Source organism: Tenebrio molitor, chromosome 4 (genome assembly GCF_963966145.1).
Source record: "Tenebrio molitor chromosome 4, icTenMoli1.1, whole genome shotgun sequence".
NCBI classification, from domain to species: domain Eukaryota; kingdom Metazoa; phylum Arthropoda; class Insecta; order Coleoptera; family Tenebrionidae; genus Tenebrio; species Tenebrio molitor.
In genome coordinates, this window is record NC_091049.1 from 22,617,588 (window position 1) to 22,643,825 (window position 26,238).

General features: G+C 33.2%; 2 protein-coding genes across 25 annotated transcripts; both read right to left on the reverse strand.

Moving 5' to 3' along the window:
- Positions 1-727: 727 nt before the first annotated feature.
- On the reverse strand, positions 728-12,972 carry LOC138127971 (ATP-binding cassette sub-family C member 4-like). Of its 21 annotated transcripts, none has more exons than XM_069044126.1 (15): positions 12,322-12,957; positions 12,074-12,145; positions 11,251-12,027; positions 11,102-11,201; positions 10,942-11,052; positions 10,739-10,891; positions 6,042-7,524; positions 5,771-5,989; positions 5,289-5,719; positions 5,084-5,240; positions 2,978-4,207; positions 2,597-2,930; positions 2,400-2,550; positions 2,122-2,352; positions 730-2,066 (listed from the first exon to the last, which is right to left on the reverse strand). In XM_069044126.1, the coding sequence occupies exons 7-15, from the start codon at positions 6,116-6,118 to the stop codon at positions 1,168-1,170; spliced, it is 3,729 nt and encodes a 1,242-aa protein (XP_068900227.1). In that variant the 5' UTR covers positions 6,119-7,524; positions 10,739-10,891; positions 10,942-11,052; positions 11,102-11,201; positions 11,251-12,027; positions 12,074-12,145; positions 12,322-12,957; the 3' UTR covers positions 730-1,167. The 21 variants fall into 21 exon arrangements, 19 of the variants coding, with proteins under 19 accessions (XP_068900236.1, XP_068900227.1, XP_068900229.1 ...); XM_069044128.1 differs by having other exon boundaries at positions 6,042-6,977; positions 7,110-7,235; positions 7,287-7,524; positions 11,251-12,957; XM_069044122.1 differs by having other exon boundaries at positions 11,251-12,566; positions 12,621-12,957.
- Positions 12,973-13,649: 677 nt separating this feature from the next.
- Positions 13,650-24,646, reverse strand: LOC138127972 (uncharacterized). Of its 4 annotated transcripts, XM_069044141.1 has the most exons (9): positions 24,502-24,646; positions 23,298-23,560; positions 21,540-21,836; positions 20,974-21,276; positions 20,542-20,721; positions 19,483-19,560; positions 17,537-17,809; positions 17,262-17,482; positions 13,650-17,215 (listed from the first exon to the last, which is right to left on the reverse strand). In XM_069044141.1, the coding sequence occupies exons 2-7, from the start codon at positions 23,557-23,559 to the stop codon at positions 17,643-17,645; spliced, it is 1,287 nt and encodes a 428-aa protein (XP_068900242.1). In that variant the 5' UTR covers position 23,560; positions 24,502-24,646; the 3' UTR covers positions 13,650-17,215; positions 17,262-17,482; positions 17,537-17,642. The 4 variants fall into 4 exon arrangements, with proteins under 4 accessions (XP_068900242.1, XP_068900243.1, XP_068900240.1 ...); XM_069044142.1 differs by having other exon boundaries at positions 13,650-17,482; positions 19,483-19,557; XM_069044139.1 differs by having other exon boundaries at positions 13,650-17,482.
- Positions 24,647-26,238: the final 1,592 nt, after the last annotated feature.

The window sequence follows — 26,238 nt, forward strand, 5'->3', positions numbered from 1 at the left end:
CTTCAATTTGTAAAATTCAAAACGCTGCTCAGGAAATTCGTGAAAAGAGAAGCATTCTTGGACACGTCGTACTGAAGCTTGCATTGCAAACGATGGAAGGCTTTTCGAGCACCTTCTTTAAAGTTTCATTTTATGCTTTTACTCACATTTACAGTATTTTCTTTGTTGTTTAAGCTTTTGTTGTTTTCTGAATAAGTTGCAGGCACTCTTTTATCATCATCTTACAAAGTTTATCAAAAATTCATGATGAGACTCAAAAAACTTGAACGATAAGAATCATACACAACTTTCAATGACCACCTTAAGTGCATTCCAAATTTCAGCGTCTGCATATTTTCCGGTTAGGTCAATGTTCTCTCGAACTGTTCCCGTGAACTTGACTTTTTAGGTTGGTCGTTTCTCAAAACTGCCCACCAAATTTTCAATTTTTCAGCGTTTCACAAACAAAGTGATTCCTTTGATTTTCTTGTAAACCAATAACATTGGCAAGTTGGCAAGTTGGGTTATTTTGCCTCTCTTTTAAAAAAATTTGTTTTATGTGAATTATTATGTGAACAGCAATTAAAAAATATAAAGCAAAACTAAAATAATAGTTATTTATGTATAAGGGCATAATCAGGTAATTATGGCACGAGGGAATGTTTGAAGCCCGAGGAACGAGGGCTTTTAAATTCCCGAGGGCCATAATCGACAATTATGCCCGTGGTACATACAACGTTTTATTCTATTTTATAATTTCTAAAAGATTCAAATAAATATTTAGTATTCTTTAAAGGAAATCAAATAAAAGTTGTGTCCATGCAAATTTAGTTAGCTATTTTGATGTTGTTAGGATTACTGTGTATATAATGTATTTTTTCCTACAGACCCAGAAATTTATTTTCTCACAACCTTTTCTAATATTAGACTTATTCTCATAAATAAGACTAGCATACAATAGAAGAGATTTCTATTTCTATAGAACTGCGAACTATTACTTATCAGTACCACAACCACTAACTAAGTTTTCTTAGAGAGTTACTGAAATGAGTTAAAACTAAATTCTTTAGAGAAGATGGAACAAAAAAAAATTCCAATAGATATGTGCTTTCTTAAGAAATAGTGTTTTGCAAAGACAAAGAGATAGTACGTCTTGACGACAAGAAACATGAATGCTATACTCGTAATTTAAAATTTAAATGGATTTTTGAACATTTTGTAAAATAGTCCGTTCACATTGTCTAACAAAATTGACGGCCGGTCAAATTCAACGACACTGCCGTTATCCAAAACCATCACTTTGTCATATTCCAAAACGTAATCGAATTTATGCGTTATCAAAATGACTGTACAACGTGCAAACTCTTCTATTACTATTTTATGTATCATTCTTTCAGTTTCTTGGTCCACACTTGCTGTCACCTCATCCATAATCACAATTTTACTATTGCGAATAATTGCTCTCGCCAAACAGATAAGTTGTTTTTGACCCAGACTTAAATTTGAATCGACGGTACTGATCCTGTGGTCCAAACTAGAAAATAACATTTCTAACTTGACCACCTTAAGTGCATTCCAAATTTCAGCGTCTGCATATTTTCCGGTTAGGTCAATGTTCTCTCGAACTGTTCCCGTGAACAAAGCAGGTTCCTGAGAAATTACGGAAACGTTAGATCTGAGAGTCTCCAATGGAAGAGTTGCGATGTCCACTCCGTCTATAAATATTTTTCCTTCAAACTTGTGCAATCGCAGAATCGTGGAAAGTATCGACGATTTTCCTGCAGCGGTTCTACCGACAATGCCAATTATTTCTTGAGGTTTCACCGTAAAATTAAGATTACGCAAGACATAATTGTCGGAGTCGTAGGAAAGATAAACGTTGTTAAATTTTATTTCTCCTTGCTGGGGCCAACCTTCAACCAAAATACCGTCTCCGTGTTCCTGATCTTGTTTGGTGTATTCTAGAATTCGTTCTACTGATGTTGCCTCAGTTTCAATTTTGATGCTGTTATAGAGCGTGAGATTTAAACATTTCCTGAGGATGGCAGCTTGCGAAAGCACAAGACCAACATGTGCGGCGGATATATCTACAAGATAAGAGTATTTTGCAACAATTTTTCAATAAATTAAATATTCTTGTACCGGTGTCAATTATCAAGAATCGTACTAGTATGACAGATGTAAATAATACGCAGCAAATCTGCAAAATGCACGTAAGAGCTTTCAACCAACATAAGTAGAGATAAGAAGCAGAGGTGTACAAGTTCTGGTGTTCGTCAAAATCATCGATTAGAATGTTTTCTACTTTAGCAGATCTTATAATTGGCAATGCCTCTGTGGTGGCATTTACGTGACCAATGAACGCGCTGCGAGCTGAAATATGTAAATAATATTAACAATTTTCGGGCGTGATGACTTACTTGAAATTTCTAATTGTTTTAGAATTCTTCCGGTTTTTAGAAAAAATATTGTTGTTGCGAGAGGAAGTGTACCAAATACTAGGGAAATTATGAGAAATGTTATGTTTACGGATCCCATTAGTATCATGATTCCAATTGTTTCTGCAAATGTCTAAATTCAACTTAATAAAAAACGACTTAATCATATAAATTCTCACTTCCAAAGCCAAGTACATTGATAAGGGAACTCGTTCGTCAACATATAATAAATCTTCCGAAAATCTATTTAAAATGTTTCCAATGTAGTGTTCACTAAAGAATTGGGCGGAAGCGTTTACAACTTTTTCGAAAAGCAATCTGTGTAAACTTAGTGAAGCCTTTCTGGCAAGCAGGTAAAATATGCCAGCTCTCAAGAATGACATTATTGAAACTGTTATTAAAATAATTGGAAAAATATAAATCATCTGATGACGCTTTTCGATTGAATTTGTGTAACTGTCATTTGTATTATTGTGGATCGTATGATATAAAATTTGCTGTTCAGTATCAATCCTGGAATCTTGCATCTTTTTAAATTTATTTATAGTGATTCAACTTACCAATTATTTTCTAATTTTTGTAAAACACTTTTTGTAATTAGGACTACTCCAAATGCAATGCATATAATAGTAAATATTGCAGAACCACCACCATGTGTTATGAATTTCTTATAATTTCCCAAGTTTATTCTTCCCGGTATTACTTTTTCTTCATATATGCTTTTTTCTAATCTTCTGCCTGAAAGCAAATTTGTCGTTTCGCAAAAAACTTCTTCAGTCACATCTTCCGGTTCTTTTCCTTGATCTTCCCTCCAGATAATTGCAACGCTTTTAATTTCTCGAGATAACAAGTTTCTAGATGAATTAGGTAAGAACATCGCTGTTTGTTCTTTTAAAATGATAACATTATCAGCTCGGGTAATATGTCCTGGGTTCTGAGTGACCAGAACGACTATCTTGTTTTTCGACAATTCTTTAATACATTTTTCAAAAATATAGTTCCCAACAAGAACATCTAGATTGGCCAAGCAATCGTCCAACAAATAAACTCCACTGTTTCGATAAACAGCACGTGCTAAGTTTATTCTACTTTGTTGGCCTTTGCTCAAGTTCACTCCTCTGTCAGCTACGATGAAACCATCACCTCCAGGAAGAGTTTGTAAATCGTGCAGAAGAGCACACGTTCGAAGAACCCTCAGATATCGCTCTTCGTCGTAGTTTGTTCCAAATAAAATATTTTGCTTAATCGTCGAGGCAAATAACCAAGGCTGTTGACATGCGTAAGAAATTCCACCATTGACGCTCAATCTTCCTGCAACTGACTCGTACTCCCCTAATATCACTTGCAAAAGTAAGGATTTTCCACTTGCAGTTGAACCACTTATGACAGTCAATCCATTACAAATTTCAAAACTGACATTTTTTAATATTATGCGGTCTCCGGAATGCACGTCTAAATTTGATAACGTGATTTTCGCTGGACCTTTGTCTTGATTTTTATGTTTAAATGGCGATTGGGCATCTACAGTTCTAAGAACTTTTCCAATTCTTCTAAGGACTGCTATTAACTTTATCATTTCGTGCATACCTTTGGGAATTGATCTTTTTAAAGCGATAGCTAATGATTCCATACTGGTAATTAAAAAGAAGATGGTCTCAACTTTGATTTGATTTCCTAACCATATGGAGCTGATTATAAAGAAGTAAGTTGAGGCGTTGAAAATGGTTTCCGAAATTGCGAATTTAGCGAAAAGCAATAAATATATTTTGTAGATAAGGCAAACTTCTTTTCTAAAAATGTGACAAAATAAATGTTGGTTGTTATAAATTTCGTACGGAAAATCAATGTTAATTAAATAAAAGTAGAACCTAAAATTTTCAAATAATCCACTGGAGCGGTTATAATAAAATAGTTATTTGTATATCAAGGCCAAAAAGTGCATCTTTTTCGCTCGAGTCTGGGTATTCTAGTCGAGGCGCAGCCGAGACTTGAAAACAGGCGAGGACAAAAGGCACTTTTTGTATCTCCTTTTTTCAAATACTTAGATACATTTATTAATACATATTAACAATTTCTGTATAGTATTTTTTATCAGCTTACCAACAAAACTAGAAATTTACCATTTGCAATACAATTACTTATTTACATAATTTATGGTGACAGGACAATTAGTACAATTATCATATGCGATGTCTGGCGGTGCATTAGACATTTATTCAACATTTTCGCTGTTGTATTAGACATTATTTCTTCATTACGTTGTTGTTATCGATTAGGTATGTGAACGTTCATTTTCTTATTATGCACCAAATAAGTACCAGAATTAAAACGATACAATACTTTTTTTGTCAAATAAAATAGTGTGGTTAAATTTAACTGTCAAATATTCATTTGTTTTCAGTCTGTTTACTCGGTTTTGTCGGTTTCGTTATTAACGTACTAAACAGACCAACAGGTGGCGCCACGGTACAGGGTCAGAAAAGTGCGTCCGAAAAAGTGCGTCCGTAAAAGCGTTACTTTTCGTCCGCATGGTAGTACGTAAAATTACCTTTTTCATTAGTGGTGCCTAAAAATGTACATTTTTGACACAAGTCAACATTGTTCTCATGATAAATTCCTGGTCAAATGAAAGATGCGCCTTAATTATACAAGTGCAGTCTACTTACGTTCTAATTTTAGAAACCTTTTTCCGATAACTATCGCCCCAAATGTAGCACTTTATAGTTGTCATGCCATCCAACATTTCTTTAGTTGCCTGATACCTGAGGTCTGTTTCCATTAAAGTTTTGATTTTCATTGCCGCCAGTATTTTGGCCAAAAACACTAAAAAGTAGATTAAGACAATAGGTATTTAGTTTCGTTTTTATTTACCTTGAATTAACATAATGATGCAAAATAAACCAATTAAAATGGCAACTACGGAACCAATTTCCACGTAGACTACGTAGCAATTAATTAAAAATCGAATGGAATCGCACCAGAATAAAGTTGCGTGGAATACACAAATATCAAATTCGTTGACATCTCTAGTGACTAAAGTGATTATTTTACCAACAGATATGTTGTCAAATTGAGATAAGTTCATCTTTAGCACTTTTCTGTAAATTAAGGAAGTTAATCCTGTACGCATTTTAATACCAATAGCTTCAAGTTTGAGTATAAAATTTGCATAATACAAAACTTGTATAAACTCAACAGCAACAATGGCACATCCGAAAAACCATGCTTCAGTTTTATTAATGTTGTTGTGATTGTTGGTAAAATAGGATATAAAATTCTTTACAAGTTTTGGTCGCACAATTCTGCAAACTACAACGGTTATTTATTTATAACAGTATTTCTGGAACAACAACATTATTATTATTTGAAAGACTTGGGTAACTACGACCACGAGATATTCTTTTCCAAAACAACTCCACAAAAGTCGAAGCATTGATGGATCTTTTTGAACTCTTTGATTATTCCAATTTGTTTCTACTTTATCTCCTAATTTTTGGGACTTGAAAGATGGAAGCACTTCGTAAATGTCAGCTTCATTTTTGACTCCTTTTATAAACACATTTCTCATGTGGCTAAGTTTTAAGAACATTTTTAAAGTCAATATTAAAAACAAAATTCACTTACACGAAAAAACATTTTAAGAAGAAATTCGTTGTTTGTTCTGGGTTAGGCACTTTTTGTTTTCCTTTCAGATGGTTCATTTTCCAACATTTACTGAAGAAGTGATGATACAAAAATGAAATGTTTTTAAACTTAAACAACCTTGACTTGTTTTTGTTATCTCCTACCTACTTAGTCATGAAAATATGCCTCAACGATTAGGAAATAATTATTTAAGCCACAAGGAATGTAAGGACGCCATAAAATTCGAGAGAGAAATGTACTGGCCCAGGTGGAACAGAGGCTTATTATTCTCCCGAGAAAACAAAAGGAAAAAAACAAAAACGTTCCGAATCGAAATTTTGTTGTTGAAATTGCTCGTTTGTAATTAAGGTGGAGCAACAATTACAGAATCGCTGTTTTGAGGCACAACCAAAGGAACAATTAATGGAAACAAAATACATACATATTTTGAAATTGCGTTGCGTTGGCAGGAACATGTTTTGCAATGGTAAATTTAAACAAATAAATGAAAGAGTCAGAAATGTAAAGTCTGTCTTTAAGGTGAATCCTTAAAGAAACTAATTTACGTTACTTTAAGAAAAGAAATACTCACATGTGTGTTTTGCGGCACTCTTCCTACTGGAACCCTAATCGTTTGCATTCCGCACCTTTACCGCCAAAAGAAAACCACAACGCCTGGACCCTTCGCTTCGATGACGACAACCACCACACTTGTATCAGTTTTGTCCAGCTTAGAATATTTGGCGGAAAGAAGTATTAGATCATTACAACATGTTAAGATTTTGATATAGTTTCTCTAATCTACCTCATCGGCACCCACGCAGCACCCCTTCAAGTGGTGGTCTATAAATAGAACGGGCCGGAATCAGAGCACTGCGTGGCATTCGATAAGAATAGACTAATCGAGTCAGGGTGTGTTTTTGTTTCTGCGCCGATCTGTTGTAAAATCAAATAAAGAACGTTTCTGTGTTAATAATTAACATAAAAAAATAAAATCAAAACATCAACAAAATCGGTATTATCCGACAGTATCGGAAAATTCCGGCCATATTGGAGGGTAATACCGACCTATCAATTTAGCAAAAATGGTCACATTTGTATCCTATAACAGATTCAGCATCCGTGCAGGCTGCATGTGCCCAGTTTCCGCAACCATTGCAGCCATACCATAGCTCACTGTCCTTACCAAATTCACTGCAGAAAATACATACGTGCTCTTCTACTTCGCATTCTGAATAAACTTGCGGAATGTTTGAGCTGGAATTAGTCTTCATGTTTCTTTTGGTTTTGCTTTGTATCGCTATACGCTGTTTTGCTGTCTTTCTTTTGTCCACTTCTTCCTTGTTTCTTCTTTTTTTTCACGTTCCTCTAAGTTAACTTTGTTCTTTGTTGGGTGTGGCAATAAAAATAATACAACACTTTTTTGACACTCTTCTAACTTTGGAAGATTTATCTTCCTTTCTTACTGGAGCAGAGCTTATTTCTGAAATAGGGACTTTACACACTACAGTCTTGTCGTTTGTAAAATCTTCATTTTTGAATAATTTTGAAGCACTAGTGCGCCAACTTTGAAAAATGGTTTGCAGCGTCAGACATATGCTTGGTGGGTGTCAGAGATGTCAATTTATACTAAACTGCGTACCAAGAAGTCATTTCCTAGTATTGGAAAATAAGGTATTTCCTACAAAATATTAAGCGAACCAGGGGTGTCAGAAGTTGTCATGGAAAATATTGTAGAAAGAATCCATGCTGCCGGAGCAGACAATGCAGGTCACTCTTCAATCAATTTTCTATATTCTATTCTATTCTTAGATGGCAATGCGATTAATGAGCCAACTGCACTATTAGCAACAAAAATCGATAACTCATAAAATTGATTCTAATTTGATTCAAACACTGCAATTTTTCCGTAATTTTAATATTGAGAAAACAATTCGTATTTTATTGTTACCACCTATAACTTGATCTCGACGCGTAAAAATTTTTAACTTGAAAAAGAAACTTTTATCGAAGAGTTTACACTAAATTCTTATTAAAAAAATCCTTCAGATTCAAATTTAATTTATTTGTGAAAAATATAACAATTTATAAGTGCCTTTTAAAAGATTTCACAGAACAGTCGTGCCCAATTTCTTGTGCCTTTGTATTTAGTACCACAAAAGACAGAGTAAAAGTAGCACTTTTAATCGCTTGGGAGTAAAAACACAAGCGATTAAGTTAACTTATTTATAGTGGGATTGTTAAGTTGACGTAATGTGTCAAAGTAACAATCAGGTAACAATACATAAAGTCTGTCTCAATTCTAAATTTCCACCAACACTGCATTCTACGTTGGAAATACAACCGGCAACACTGTTTGGTGAAAAATGCGGCAGAATGTATTTGTTAGGGTATCTGTAAAATCAGTTTTTACAACTCAAAATTTTAGAATAAAGGAAAAGAACAAAAACCTTTTTTTAAATGCAGCAAATAGGTAGAAAATCAAATTCTAAAAGCAAAATAATCTTATGAACTAATTTTAATGTTTTCGAAATATGTTTATAAAATAATTATATTGCCAACTTTGGTTATATGAATCCGCAATTTAGAAATATTTTTATTTTGCCAACATATTCAACAGGTGGTGGAAATTTAGAATTGAGACAAACTACATATAGTTCATCATTCGTGCATTTGAACAACAAAATTTAAATTACCCTTGGAAAACACACTGCAAAATGTTAGACACACAAAAGTGCATATATTTTTCATATTAATATTTATATTTGTTTTGCAATCGTACACTAACTTATATTGAGTAATGGTGATTATGGTACAAGTGTGTTATGTTAAAAAATGTGACGGGAAAAATACAGTCTACAAAAATATCCGGCCGTCTACGAATTATGTACATAACACACGTCTGCTATACAAAACATTATCTGAGACCTTCTTCAAACAACAACATTCTAAAATGTCTTTCAAAATGTGATATTGCTAATCGACGTTTTAAACGACAATAGCCCAGAGGAGGTTATCCACAGTTACTGTGATGAAAAATCGAAAGGGTGCCACCAAAAAGAATTTCATCAAAATCCACTTCTGCTGAAGATTCTTCAGACGCACCTCGCAGCACCGAATGATGCTGAGTGAAAAATAAAATTGATGTTCTTCAACATTCATGTTAATGTGAACCTTAATTAAATAGTTTGTGACATTGTTAGAAGATTAGTTAAAAGTTAGAAGTAAGTTCTATTTATAACAACCTGGTACGAAACTGCGTTTTCATCTCTTATGCAAATAAACTTTCGTCAAATAATTTACCGTTTCCATTAACTTGTTGATGAAGGTACTATTCCGGGTACAGAATCTTGGCCACAACTGCCGTTTAACTGACAAATATGTGTGAACTGGCCTTTATTGAATACAGGCTGTTTGATAAAAAACGCCTCAACCCATAACTTTTTTATTTATTATCCGATTTCAATGAACAAAAAAACCAAAGATATGGTTTTTCATGCGCTACGAAGAAGCCATAAAAAAATTTTTTTTTGGCGTTATTATCAGTAGCTACCGATAGTCAACTTTTTTTTTTAATGGACACATGTAGTTTTTTAGGCTTAGGCTGGTAAAGTATTTTTTTCTGAATCTAATGATGTATTAAAAGTTATCGTTTGGTCCATAGCTGACTGAAAAAAAAACAATTTTTAATTGTGGTTCAGCTTATTATGAAATTTTCGAGTGTGCCGTGAAAAACAATTGAAATACAAATAGCAACAAATGTCAAGTGTGAGTTTGAAAATTTTCAGGTGCAATCTTGAAGAGTTTTAATATAATTTTCTTGGAAAACATGAATAATAATAATGATTATTATTTTTATTATTATTATTTCTATTAAATTTTTGTTTTTGACTAATTACGATTTTTATTACACTCGAACATAAAATAATAGTCAAATGACTGCTATCCTGCATGACTGACAGTGTTATTTTATACTTATACTACTATAAAAAAAGTTTAAAAAAGCAGATGAAAATTTCTAAGCTGACGTTTAGATGACATTCATCGTACTTTGTATTCCGATTCTTAAAAATGTAATAAGCTGAACCACAAAAAATGTTTTTTTTTTCAGTTAGCAATGAACCAAATGATAACTTTCAATACATCATTAGATTCATAAAAAAAAACCTTACCAGACCAAGCCTAAAAAACTACATGTGTCTATTAAAAAAAAAAGTTGACTATCGTTAGCTATTGAAGATAATGCCAAAAAAAATATATTTAATGGCTGTTTTGTAGCGCTTGAAAAACCATATCTTTGATTTTTTTGTTCATTGAATGGGGTCATAAATAAAAAAGTTATGGGTTGAGGCGTTTTTCATCAAACAGCCTGTATAACCCAACTTTTGACCCGATAATGGCATTTTCCTGCTTTTTTGATGTCACAAGGAAAACTTCGAAGTGATTTTTAATAATTGTCATTTGTTAATGACACTAATGCTTGGTTTACACCATTTTTTAGAAATGTCTAAAAAATGTTGGCCAAGATTCCGTGTCAGGAATAGTACATGATTCGATCAATTTTTACTGACAGATGCATTATTTATAATCGCTCCGACTCATTGAGCTGACACAAGACCAGTCCATACGACACACTCATTCGAAGCAGCTTTAAAATAAAAAGTAGCAATTTTGACAATTACTATAGGAATACTTACAGTAACAGCTAATTTATAATCAAGTACAACTCCAGCAAAAGAGAAACTTAGAGGCTTTAAAGAATTTGCCATAAAAATTAAAAGTGTACTTTTATTTTTCGCATTCCAAGTGTACCATGGACAAGTACCCAGAGCATCAAAAAATTTTCCCGTCTGCAATAACGACACTGTTTTAACCTTCTATAGACAAAGTTATTAAATACCTCTTCAATTAATTCTTGACCGGTTTTGCAAAAAATTGCCAAAATAAAAATTGTACTGATCCAAAGCAAAGTTATACGAATAATGAAAATATGGTTTACAGTGGAAAAATTCTAAAATAAAAATGAAAATAAGCTGGTAATTACCGAGTGCGTCAATTACATTTAAAATAAAGAAAAATAAACTGATGTTGACAATTCCAGCAACTATCACGAAATAAGGCATTACCGATTGCACTACTTCACAAAGTTTTGTGACGAACCTGTAGAATACGATTTTATTGTTCAATTCTGAGGATTGTAATTACATACCTTTTTATCTCGCAGTGCTGTTGAGTGAACAAGCATAATCTCTCCTTGATTTTATCTTGATATAAAACATCATCAATTATTATGTTTCCATTTCTTGTGTCTATAAAATTGTCCGAAATGTGCAGAATGTGCTCGGTGAGAAGAAAAATCTGTATGTGCGTTTGAAGTATGGCATACAATAACATAAATGGTAGCCTAAAATTTGCATAAACCAGATATGACATTGTCGCAAAATAAATGAAGGATGGGATTCTTGACCAGTTACCAAAAATATTCTCAAAAACTTCAACACATAGATAGAATTCATTTTCATTTTTCCCTATTGGCAAATTGACAATAAATATCAAAAGAGTCAATACGAACAGTGCATAATAAATCCTGTTGTTCCTAGTCGATCTGTCTAAGATAATTTGCTTCGCTTTGATGCCACTACTATCGATGGACCAAGAAATACTGTGAAGCCAGCCGTTTAACTTTTCGTTAGTTTTTTCCAACGTAGTTAAGTAAATCGTTACGCATATCATCTTCGTATTGAAAAAAAAAAAATTTAATTGTGTCGCGACGTCTTGAGCATACCTACGTAAAGAAGAAGCATCATCACGCTGAAGTATGTCGTTATCAATCTTTGACTGAAGTTGACGATTAAGTAATATACTTGCAGAAGATAGAAAATAGAGTGGCAAAATATGCAGAAAAAATTCAATCTTTTTGCAATTTTGTGGTAACCGTATTTACAAAAAAAGTTATACAAAATCGGGAAACACTGATCTGCATCTTCTAAAATTGAAGAAATTGTAGAAAAGAAACGACTTTTAAAGTTTACCTCTGTAGGGAGCGACTTCATAACGCTTAGGTCTGGTCATATCGAACGACAATGGCGGACTTGTGGCTACTTCTGCGAAATGTCTACATAAATACTCTTGTAAAATCGATAATCGTTGTGTAAATTAGTTAAATAATGCATCTAATAGCATTCATACAATTTTAAACTGGTATTTTATTCGAATGACCATTGTTTATCTAAGCAAGTTTATTCTTTGTGAGAAATATAGGTTAATTTGATTCTCTTACTGCAATTGATTTTGCCCATCAGAACAGATATGAATTCCCCACAGTTCTATCAGCAGTTGTGTATTCTTCATGCAAGAATTCTCTCTCGTGCTGATGTGTCTTTTGGCCTTGAGAGGAGGAGGATTGACGAGGCCTGGTTCACATATGAAACTCTGTGATGCGAGATAAAAACGAGTATACTCTGTTTCTGAGCCCGATGCCGCTAAGCCATAAAACGACCGAATGACCGACAGATTCCAGTGCGTCTAAAACATTTCACGAATAATTCATTATAAACAGCCTATGTATTAAAATATTACAATTCAACTTTTTGGATTTCCTGCTCTAAAGTACTACCTATTCCTTACCTGGCATCTTCCAAACATCATGTTTTTTCTCATTCTAACGTCCGCACACAGCTTTCAGAACGAGGATGGCAAATTTGTTAAAGTGAGTGAGTCTAGCGCAAGTATCTTCCCAACAAAAGAAATTTGCATGTGCGTGTGTTAAGCCGTTATTATCATTGATTTTTTACGACGCGTTTTTACGACTTGCCGGCATCGAACTCAGAAACGGAGTATAACTTAAGATACATTAATGTAAGTTGGAAAGACCAAACGTGTCTGTGCCACTTTCAGTGTGCACCTTGATATTTTGAAAAAAAAAGAAAAAAAAAATGTGAAAAAAGAAAACCTGTTGATACCACGTTGTGTTGTGTTATTCATGTTTGTTTGATTGAGGTCCACGAGAAGCCGCACCATTGGAAGAGTTTTTTAATGAAACGATTGAACACACTTCGCTTATTTAACTAGTACTTGGGCTTTGGTAGTGTTTGATCCCAAGAAAAAGTAAATGAGAGATTTAATAGATTCTTTTTGCTGCCCGTAAGTTAAATTTTGACTAATTTATAAGTGAGTAAGCTAAATAAATAAATGTTTGAACATGACGCGGTATTAAGGGAATCGATAACTCATAAAATTGCTACATTGAATGAATCATTAAATGAAAGTATGAACAGCATCAACTGATTCCAATTTTTATTTATTCAAACACTGGAATTTTTCGGAATTTCAGCATTGGGAAAACTATCAATATTTTATTATTACTTATAACTTGATCTTGACATGTGAATATTTTTAACTGGAAGAGATCCAGATCTGTAAGGCAAATTAAAATCATCAAGTACCAGATTTTCATTATAAATGAAACGTTTCGGTTGTTTTATATTGCCCACTTTTAAGTCCATTATTAACTCAGGAGTTGTTATGATGTTAAATCTAATTATACATAGCTAGGCAAAGAAACTTTTATCGAACAGTTTACGTTAAATTCATATTAAAATAAATTCATCGGATTCAAATTTAATTTATTTGTGAAAAATATAACAATGCATAAGCCTGTTAAAAGTTTTCAGAAAACAGTCGTGGCCAATTTCTTGTACCTTTGTATGTCGAACATCAAACAGCTGGGAAAAAACAATTTGCTACGCCACTGGACTCGGTGTGCCTTCCACTTCAACGCGCAGCAAAGGTCACGTGACAGGTTCTTCTCTCTTCAAATTACCTCTATCTTAAACGAAATGTTTATTTATTCAAGGAGAAAAAAATGGTGAAAGTAAAATAACTCTAACGGGATCCGAAAGGACCTAACAATTCTGACAAAAATTACAGTAACGCCTGAAAGCTCCTTCTCCGACTCCGCGATCAAAAATAATTAATGTGAAAAAAACTAAGGGAAGGAAGAAGGGTGGCCGATCCTTGCGACGGGCGCTAATACCGCTACGCTGGCCACACCGGCGGGGAGGTCCTCAGGTTCCTTCTTCGCTTCAGATAACTAAGAAAAAAAAACTTTAATCGCGATAAGGTCCGGAGAAGAATCTCGCACAAAAAGTCGTTGATGAGCGCCGATGCTCACTACCAGGCAAGGCGGTGGGGTCGCTGATCCGCAGTCCGCGCTTGGGTCTAGAATTCTTGAAGGATCGTCGTTCCAGCCAGCCTTCGTCCCCTCGTCGACTCCACCACGATACCACACCAGCACCTACTGCACTCTAAATCACCCCCTTGACTCCCCCTTTGGGACACCCGTAAAAGCCTCTAAACAAAAGGTCGTGAACTGCCCTCCTCGTTGAATTGAATTGAAAATACATTTATTCAGTTTTTATATACAGGGTGTAGAATGGATTTTGGCACATAGGCACTTTACGTGCAATAGTGAAAATCCTCTGATATTGGCTCCCCTAATTATTTCCCAACAAAACCTTAAACACAAAAGTTGTAGAGTAAAAAAAATGGTACCTAAATCCTTTTCTAATTATTTTCTAACACCTTCTGGTTCTGTTAGACAAGAAAAGTTAATATTAAAAATCTACCGATAAAATAGTAATAGCAATGACTCCCGACAACAATAAAGTTCATTTTTTGATAAACGTAACAAAACTAAAAAAAATCCTCAGGAAGTTATCACTTCAGACTGATGTACCACTCCCCACTTGTCAGAAAATTGTTAGAAAAAACCTGGACTTCAATCCCTACAAAATCACACTTCAAGAATTTCGACCAGGTGATTCTGAAAGGCCCTTAGAATGCAGTAATTGGTTTTTAACCAGTTTGAATGATGATAGGTTTGCAATGATGAATTGAATGAAACAATTTTAATATTAACTTTGCTTGCAGATTATTATTAGACATCAGTTTTTTTTCGGACGAAGCATGGGTTCATTTATCTGGATATGTGAATTCACAAAACTATAGAATATGGAATTCAGAAAATCCACATGCATTTATTTGTAGAAACCCAGTTGCATTCTATAAAGGTTGGAGTATGGATTGCTGTCTCACGAAGGCGTTTAATTGGAGATATTTTTCCATGAAAATATAAATGCCACTAAGGACCGGGAACAAATTTTGGAAATATTTATTAATCAGCTGGATGATGAAGAATTGCAGAATGGATACTTTCAACACGACGGTGCTACCGCTCACACAACACCAGACAATTTGCTCTATCTTCAACAATTTTATGGCAATAGAATTATAAGTAATAGATTAAATTTAACACCGTTAGATTTTTGTATATTTGGCCATCTAAAAGACGAAGTTTTTAAAAGGAGAATGCACACGTTGGAGGAACTTACGGAGGAAATAACAAACTGCTGCAACACTATAGATCAGCAGATGCTGCAGAATATTGTTAACAATAAAAAGAAACGAATTAGGAAATAGACAATCCCTCAGAAGCGAGGGAGACAATTCTAAATTTTTGACAAGAGAAAAGTCAATATCAAAATGACCAGTCTTGTAATCCATGCTTGTAATAGTAGAAAGTGAGGTTACGAATAAGTAAGGGCCGTTTTACATCTCATGTCAATGGAATGACAAGTGACGGCCAAAATTCCATGGCCGTAATTGTACATATGAGATACAAATTTTTTTTCCGAAATTGTCAGTAAAGTTAGATAAAATCGTCAGTAAAGTGTCTAAAATTGGCACTAAAGTGGTTCATTAAACTACAATTTTGTGTATTGTGGGTTTAAAGGATTCAAATCGCTTAAAATCTTTAAAAATAGCTTGACGTTTAATTTTGACAAGTTGTGACATTTATCAAAATCCGTTCACGCAGGAGAAAAATCTCAAATTCTAATGTTTTTTGCGAGTTGTCAGATACTGATCGTAGGTCATTTCGAATGTATGTGATTGTTTTTTTGAAATTATCTATAACAATTTGAATTCTTATTCTTATCAAACCGGCAGGTAAATGCAGCTTTGTTTTTGTATTATTTCTGTTCATGAACAATATTTAAATTTGGCACTGGTCGACCGCTAGTTTCAATTTTCGCTTCTATAGTAAAAACACCAAAATTAAGTTTTTTAAATCACTGGCTTTAATTTTGTTCAACATTAAAAGAGTAAAATCTGTCGAGGCGCGTCAAAATCTCGTTTACAACGAAGCCTGTGAACGCTGGGGCTCTGACTTCTCCGTCCAAAAATCGTCTGGTGAAACGTTTCGTTATCAGGGCAACGCAACTCTACGCTGTATTGACGCGGTATACGCAATCGCGGACTCCGTGCTGGCCGCCGCACAGAGGAGTATTAGACGCTGAAAGTTGATCAAAAGTCGAAAATTTAAAATTTAATTTCATTAGTTGAACCATATAGTGGGGTAGTAGATAAAGTATGTTGTCATTTGCCAGTTTCAAAAAAAAAAATGCACGATGGCGGACGCCCAGACGAACCTTATTGTTTCTCAGGGCTGCGTTCTGACCTGCTACGTTATTGGTTATACAAAGTTTTACTGTCAATTTTTTCTGTATTTATAAAGTTTTCTGTGATGGACTCGAGTCAGTAAGCATTTTGATAATTTTTTTAATACCATTAACACAAAGGAACTGCAACTGGAAGTTATAAATAACGTATGTTGTAAAAGTGGTGTGTTTTAAACTAATTTCCAAGGTCTTCCAAGGCCCACTTCTAATTTTTACGTGTACTAACCTCTATACAGAAGTGACTTAAAAAGAAAAAAATCACCAAAACACACCAATTATTTTTAAATATACAGAGTCGCTAGAGGTATGGATACAGCTAAATATTTTCAGAATGGTTTAGCAGAGCTCCTTTAAATTTGGCACACAGTTAGAAGTGTTTAAAATCTATCATCTAAGATTTTTTCAATTTTTCAACATCATTTATTTTGAAGATACCAGGCTAACTTGATTTTTTTTAAATGGCATGGGGGGTCAAATTTAATCTTTTTAAAAAGAGTATTTTTTTGTGGTTACATTGCCCAACTATATGAAATTAATTTTAAATTTTCGACTTTTGATCAACTTTCACCGTCCAATACCCCTCTGTGCGCCGTCGCCTAAGGAAGGAGAATGAATAATATGAAACTTACCGCTGATAAGTTCGATCACTGCAACCTTTGCATACGATAAATTTATATTTACTTAAAATAAATAACTCTACTAATTCAATAGGTATCTTCAATAAAAAAATTGAACACATTTAAACATTCTTATTTCTTTTTAAATTTCTGGGGGGGCGCCGCTCCAGAGCCCTCCCTTACGAGCCGTCACTGTCCTCGTTGCTGGTTCGTCCTATTTATAATTTTCGCCCCTCTCTCTCCACTGAGGTTTTTGGCGGAAACGGATACGATTCCAGTGGTGCGATGGGGGTTCTAGCACGTTCTAGAACATTCGTGAAAATTTTAAAGCGCGCGGCAGTTTGAATCGTAACAGTACCTTGAGCAAGATGGTCATCGAAGTGTCCCAGAACCCCGGGTTCAGGTTCAGCAAGACAGCAGCGGCAGCGGTAGGGCAAGCCCGTTTGTCGCTGTCGATTGTGCAGTCAAGTAACATTTACTCTTTGCAGTTTATGTAACTCAGTTTCATTTATATTTTGATTTCTAACATTTTTTCTAGATTTTACCACGATTACTATTACTACTATCAATGCTCCGAAAATTACGATTAGACTTATTGTTGTTATTACTGTTGTATTCCCTATGAGGAGTCCTGTAAAAAGAAATTATAAATTAAAAAGAAAACAAATTTATATTGTTGAATATATGCTAAATGTGAAAAATGTGAGCAGGAGTACATGCTTAATGAATAAGTGTAACTCAACTCCTCAGGTATATTTGTTTTAATGTTTAATTTTTTCACTTATTTTGTTCGATCCTCGTCACTCCCACCGTACTTAAAATATACAATTATGGTCTTAATCGACATACTACTTTCTGTAACGAAAATCGATATTTATGATAAGAAAAAATAAAAATTAAAAGTCAGCAGCGCAATATTTCACACATTTTAAAAATCGCTACTACCGTGAGTTCGAAAATTAGAGTTGGCTATGACCAAAAATTTCAGTTGGCAATTCGTAAAGATTTCAGTTATCAGATGTCAGTCTTAAAAGTTAAGTTAGTGATTTTGAGAACGTTGAAATCTTGATCTGTCGGTTGTAAAAGAATTTCCTCACCTAGTGCAATGAAACAATGGGATTAAAACATAATGTTACTCTTCGCTTCATGTTTTCAAATGACCTTCGCAAAGAACATCAATTAAATTGCAGGTATCAGTAATTACTTGGTAATTACTTGCATTAATTGGGGAATTGTGTCAGGTCTGTTTTTGAACATGTTGTTTTTCAGGTATGGAAAAACGAAATAATCAAGGCAAGTTGTTGGTAAGTGCCTTGAAAGTCCGGAAACTTTTGTTGAAATTCCTCAGAAACTCGCAGTGTCGAATAAGACCATTCTCAAGTCTTTCTCCAATTCTGAAGTAATACTCTAATCTAAACTCTAAAGTAAACACATTGTAATAGCAAATTTTAATAGTCAATAATTAATAATGACAGTTCCTATTGTAATGACATCTGATGACATTTGAATTAAATTTTTACGTGTTGCCAACTGAAACGTATTAATCACGGTCGTCACAGTATAATTATTTAGTTATACAAGGTGTATCTAAAATGCGTGTGTTAATTTCAATAGCTTGTTAAATGAAACGTTTTTCCATTTAAATTTTTTACGAAAAACCGTCATTTGGAATCAATCAACCATCAAATTGTATACTGGGCCTATGGGTAAGGGCGAAAATTTTCTGTTGTTTTAGAAACGGAGCCTTGTCAAAAACGTTACATTGTTATAGAAAAATTCTCATGGTTCTAAAAAAAAAAATAGAGACTTGTTAATCACACGAAACGACTCGTTTGGTAAAAATTGGGGGGAAAAAAATCTTGGAAAACTTTTGCGACTGTTGTAAAATGTTGTCGAGTTTCAAAAATTGGCGAGTTCTTCCAGATTAAAAATAAAAAAAATAAATAACACGTATTTCAGATAGCCCTGCATTTTTTTAGTTTCATAATAAGTTATTATAATTTTCCTATTGTAATGTGCAACGCATTCAGTTGTATTGAGTTAATAAAAAAATGTTTGCATACGGTAGAGAGAAACATAACTTGGGCAGCTGTAAAAGGCACTGTTTGAATAAAGTTAGCCGAAATTTTTAAGTTACAAATAATTAACAATTAAGAAATATGGTAAAGAGAAAGAACGTTTGCACTAATTTATGTAATTGAAATTGTGAGCAATATTCAATTTAAGATTGTTATTTCAGATATAAGAAGTTTATTGTTATGTTTAACAATAAACTTCTTATTTCTGAGGATAACAATAATTTACCTCTAGTAGGCTCCTTATACGTGAATTTATTGCATAAATTACATGCATATTTGTAGTCTTCTTGGGATAACCTGTCTGCTGAAAAAAAAATTCTGATAATAACGTGGTACAAAATTACGTTAATTTACTACATGTCTACTTATTATAGTTTTGTATCAATAAAAACTCTACGAACAAAATGTATCTACTTTGCGTTACTAATGGGCTCATTATTATATCGAAAACAGTTAAAAATGGATCGTATTATTAAACTGTTTTTGGTAACTTTTAGCTTTGTTATATTGGCAACATCAGCCGTTTCACGTCAAGTAAAATGTGAAGCTACGAAGTAGATTTAGTAAAGATATTATTGAATTTGTTTCACGGCTACTAGATTATTTTCAAATTATTAAATACAAATCGTCAGTGTTTGTTACCTATCCACGCAAAACTTCCTAGTCTAATATGAAAACTGGAGCATCCGAAATTTCAAGAATTAGTAAAGCAAAGAAGATAAAATAGTATATTACACTCGTTTAATAAGACTTATTATCACACTCATTCCATTATAGTTATTTGGATCACTAGTCCAGAAAATGATATGGTATTGCGTAGCCAAGGCGCCTAGCCGAGGCGGACACGAGCACTCGCAAAACATTTTCTGGACGTGTAATCCACAAAATTTTTCATGCCGACAAATTTAAATCATTTTTAAATAGTAAAAAATTATTATTAATTAGTTCAACCAAAGTATCTTCTCTGTCAAACTTTGTTGACATTTAAGAATCAATGCTGCCAGCCCATTATAGTGAATTTTTAACCGAGGTCATTTTTGTAAGTACTAGGCCGGGAATTTAACGTTCCCGGCGGATTTTAAATCATGCAAAACCGTCGATAACGGCGGCGCGGCGGCATGAAAAAGACATTCCTCGCTACACTCGTCGTACACACATTCGTGTGACAATAAAGCGTCTTATTAAGCTCGTATAATACTATACTATTTGACTATTATGTAGTTTTTAGTGGAGTGTACACAATATGCAATGTTTTGTAAAAACAGTGCTTAAAATTCACACTTACTGTTATGGTATGAGTCACTATAACCCCAAATGTACTTGCACTCTTGATCTTCACATAATTCTACATTTACACTTTTATTATACTGTTTCATTTGACGTTTCATTCTATATTCGTGGTGCAGAACGTGACATAAATAATAATTGTTTCCTTGTATTTCAGGTGCATTTATCCTGTGGACAACTAAATACAGATGTATTAGAAGTGAAGAATGTATCTACCTACCGTTAAATTTGTTTCTTCGTTCTTAATAAGAAAAAAAAATATCGAAAACAAAAATTAACGATAATTAAAAACATGATAAACTAATGTAGGCACTGCTAACAATTGAAAGAGTTTTCTTCATAACTTAGCTTTTCATAAAGTTTTATTTTTACTAGGTAACAATTTTGAATGATTTTGAATGAATTAAAAAAATGAAATTAACATATTTACCTGTATCTTTTGTAGGACATTCGTGTAAATCTATTCCCCAGTATCCGAGCGTACTATTGTCTGTTGTTGTTCTATAGAAACTCAAATTATCTAGATCAGCTTCTATTTCGAGTTTATACATTTGCCAAGAATTTAAAAAACTTGGCTCATTTGTCGAATTATAAATTCGGTTCAATTCTGGAATTGTCAGAACACATTTTTCACATAACGATACGTACAACAAGAAACAAGAGTGTTTGGGTGAAGGGAGCGTTAGTGTTGTAAGTTTTCCATTCGTAACTTTTTCGGACATTATAAACTGATCTGAAAAATAATACATTACTATCGAGTCATCATTGTTGTTAAATTCGATTTTTAGTTAGATCGTAATTCAGGTTATACAATTAAATTCGTTGTAACTTTAACTATCGTGACAATAGTTTACATGAAATGTCAACTGTCAAGACCTAACGTGTCTTTCACGCTCTGTTTATTTGAGCGTGGCGTTCAAGTAACGACATACGATTTCGGATTCATGGATAACTCTATTACAAATTAATTTGATCGCTCGATATTTGGATACTCACAGTCGTGTATTTTCCAAAAGGTGTCATTCTTAGTTTTAAAAGTAATTTCGTGTGGGTTAAATGCATCCACTGATTTAATTACTTTATTGTTCAACAAGTAATATACGGAGTTATTTCTTAAAAAAACAGAAATATGACACCATCCTTCCTTTAAATCTTTTAAATCTTTTAAATTCATGTGGTCGAGATTTTGATAATCATTGACATACAGCTGCACTTCCACTGGTGAATGTAATGAAAGGGACACTGACTGGACGGAGGTAAATGCTATGTAGTTTGTTTTAATTACTTCAAAATCTAAAGGAGAAACAAATCATAAAAACATTCACGTTCAAATCGTTCACTGTTTTTATAAACTTTGACTATTTTCTATGTAACTTATACAGTTTATAAATTTTATTCTTTCTGCAACCAACCTCAATTTTAATATGGATACAATAGATTTTCAATTTTTTTATAGTTATTATTTAAATTAAATACAGGTTATTCACGAGAGGGGTACTTCTGGATTTTTATTTTACCGCAACCAACAATACCAATGGCAGTAACTACTAAATCAAATGTGTTATTTCTTAGAAATCAAAGTCAGTTGGATAGATTTGTGAGAAATGTCAGATTGGCAGATAACCTGTATTTAATCAAAATTCAACAAATAAATTAACAAATTAAGTTAATGTAAAAGGTGTTCGAAGTGTCTACCATCGGCTTCTAAACATCCGCAGCGGTGACAGAATTCTTTCCACGCTCTCCATAAATGAGGAGCACGTCAGTCCCTTCGTCGTTATTGTAAAAACAAATTTTTCGAATTGACAAAGATTTTTTGCTTTAACGTCAAAGAGACAGGACTAAGAGCTGTCGTGGATTCAATTATTTTCAAAATTTGAAATCAAGATATTGTTGCAATGTACATAATGTATATAATGGGTTGCGGCGAAAAGAAATTCAAAAATACCCCTCTCGTGAATAACCTGTATAATACCAAAATGCCTAAATTTATAATTTGATCATTAGACGTAATAAGTAGAAAAGATTATTATTTTGACATCCTCATCAAGTCATCATCAACGCTTGTGTAATAACAAGGGACTACTTATGTAGCTGTCTGTTGCACCTTCTTAATACCTATGTAATATTTTTTCTTATACGGTGTGATCAAGAACGACTGAATCTGTTGGTAACAATGAAATTTGCCAAATTTAAAATTTATCATAAAAGGTTAATTTTTTTTAAAGCATAAACATAACTGACATAACCAAAAATGTTTTTAATGTCGTCGCGAGTTAAAAAATCCTGTCAGTGACAATTAAGAGACAAAAACACCAGTAATTTTCAATTGTTTCATTGCCAACAGACTCAGTCATTTTTGATCACGCTGTATTTTGTATAAAGAATGTATATCAAGGGTGCTGTGGAATTGTGCAGCTCTATAATTTTATTGTGACGAACTATGTCGAGCCGTTGAAGTCGTCAAATCAGATGTCAACAGTCAAATGTCAAATTATTAAATCTTAGCGTCAGTTGTGAGTTCGACGTCTTAGTTGTTTTGCTTGTGGTGTTCTACACTTTTTCTATATTCTAATTACTTTTCATCTTACAGGAGTCTATTAAAAATCTGTCATTAATGGCCTTACATAACCTCTTTTTCCCTATTTGGTACCACAGTATGCTACAGAGCGACAAACATCAAATATCGAATTCCACAGGACCCTTGATATACGTTCTTTTATACACACTTTTTATATCAAATAAAGAACTTACCTTCCCACCGCTTATCCATTACAGGTCCTGATACAGAATTACTCCCATCTGTCAAAATCCAGTTGTCGTAACTCCAGTCTTCTCCAGATAATAAACTTAACGACTTTGTCGAGTTTTCGAGAAATGGCGGAGATATAAAAGTAGGTAATGTTACATTTTGCGTAATGCATAAAACTTCGTTTTCTTTTCGCAGAGTAACAATATCGCTAAGCGAGTTTGTTGCTCCTATCAGTAATAAAAGATATAGTCCTGTCTTTTCCATGCTACATTAACAGAAACAATATTGTAATTCAAGACAAGTTTTTAAACTTATTATAATATACAGGGTGTCCCAAAAATGGCGTACTAACTACTTACTACCGTATCCAGGATGTTTAAATGTACACGAAAAAAATATGGAAAAAAATTTTCAGACAAAAAAATAAATTATTATTATTTTTATTATTAATGGTAATACAATGTAAACAAAGATGTACTCGTACATCATTACCTTGCAATGTTACCGTAGTGGATTTAAAATATTTTTTTCGATTTCCAAAGCTTCTAAATTCATTATTGTGCACGATTAGATATTGGTAGTGAGTAATCTTGTACTTTGTGATAATATGTACGATTAGAGGTAGCTGCCATGACAATTTAATACATATATTTCAAAATAATTTTCCTGTTAAGTGCCACTTTCAAGGACCGCCAAATCAGCAATTAAGTCCAATAGAATTTTTTAAACATTTTTCTGACGTTTACGGTAGTCTCTTCTACACCGTACTGCACCGTTAATACGCCATTTTTGGGACACCCATGTATGTATTATAAAATTCTTTGTTGTAAAATATTTGTGTTTCAGTTATGCGAGTAAGTAAACCAACCTAGAAGGATTTTTTATTCAAATAACATCAAATAAGTATAAATTATTTTTGCTAACTGAATGAAATACTTGTATCTCTTTAAGCAAATAGGAAAACTCATTATTCATTAAACAGAATTAATTTTTTAATCATGTAATCATTCTTGCGTTCATGATTTTCGAAAACTGACTATAAGTGTAAGTTCATTATTCAACAAAGGAAATTTTAAAGTGCTGCGAGTGTATAGTATTATTAAATTTATTGCTGAAAGTGTAGAGCATTATCAAATTAATTGTTGATTTGTTAATTTTTAATTTTTATTACAGAATTAGAGCGACCGATAACATATTGTAACATACCTCAACTAAAGTTTGTCTTTTGAATTGCCTAATAGTAGGATTTTAAAGTTGAAATAAAGTATTTAAACAATCCATAAAAAATGTTGCAAAGAAACGAACACACTGTAAAAGTAAATAATTTGAAAAAAAAGTCAAAATATTCGGTAAAGTGTACTCACTTAAGCACTCAATTAAGCGATAAATAAGCGAATTTCGCTTATATTTCATTTCCCCTACCACTCTAATCACTTATCGGTTAGAAACATTAAGAAACAACAATAAGTCGCTTCGTTATTAATTATTTTCATTCGTCGTTTAGGTAGTAGAAGGGTCTATCAAAAAGAGAAGAAAAAAGTGGGGGTTGTCATTAAAAAAAATTGGTGATGACGTCATCGCGCAAAAAGCAGTGACGTCATTTAAACAAGTTGGACGTCACAGGATGGCATTTTTCACAATAAAATCGACCTGTCCGAGTGATTTTCTTAAAAACATCACATTACGTTATTATGAATTTTGTTCCAAATTTTATGTTCACACTGTAGTTCCGGTGTATGAAAAGGTGCTTGAAGTAGCTGTAAAAAAACAACTACAAGATTTCTGTGTAAAAAATTCTGTGATAAATAAACATCAATACATCAATCTGGATTTCAAAAAAATAATTCATGTGATAGTTGTGTTCCTAGATTTGAAACAAGCCTTCGAAACGGTGAATGACTAAATAAAGAGTTTGCGTTTGAAGCGCCCTCTACGTAATTAAGTAAAAATCTTAATGTTTTTCAACAAGGCAATAAAATTGACGATATTTACAATGTTCTAAAAAAACCTAATCTAAATAATGATCATCCTTATGCTTTCCTTTCTTTGCGATTTCTGCATGGTAATAAAATAATATTCTTGGGTGATTTTAATGTCACTGAATACGTTACCTTTTTGAATTTTGATCAGCTACGGGGTAATGCACTTTTCATATTTTAAGTGAGTTATCTATTCAGCAGCCTAACTCTATTACTAATGACAATGGTCGGCTACTCGATTTGGTTCTGTCGAATTTGTCGAATTTGTCCCTGAAGATCCTCATCATCCATCTCTTTTGATATCCATTGACGTTAGGATCAAGGTAAGGAAGTTCATTTATGGTGTTGATGATGGTGATAATGTTAATTTTATGGCAGTTGATATGGAGCTGGTGCGTAACGCATTTATTGTTATGGACTGGTCTTTTATTGACAGCTATGAGGACGTCGATTTGGCATGTCGTGGTTTCTACAATAAGTTATTTGAGCTGTTTGACTTAATTGTTCCAAAGAAAAGAAAAAGTAGGCATAATTATCCCCCTTGGTTTTCGTATGAGCTAATTAAGAAAATTAAGCTAAAACACAGAATATTGAGAAAATTTAGGATATCTGGCAAACTGTGTGATCTGGAGAAATTTAGACTGTTACGTCGAAATAAACTAAGCAAAAATGAATAGGGAATTTTTGAATTTTTGAATTTTTTATAAATACAGTTTAAAATTTATAATGAAATGTGTTAGAAATATATAAAGATACAGATCAGATGTAATGTTCCAAGTACCTGTAACATTTTAAATTCACCTAGTGTTTAAGAATACGTGGGAGGATTGGGGCAATTATTTTGCTTTCTAAGAAAAATTGTGGAATTCCCTATTCAGTTTTGGCTAGTTTATTTTTTGTTTTTGGAGATTTTATCACTACGACACGTGAAGGATGTATCATAAAAACACTCAATGTTTTTCGA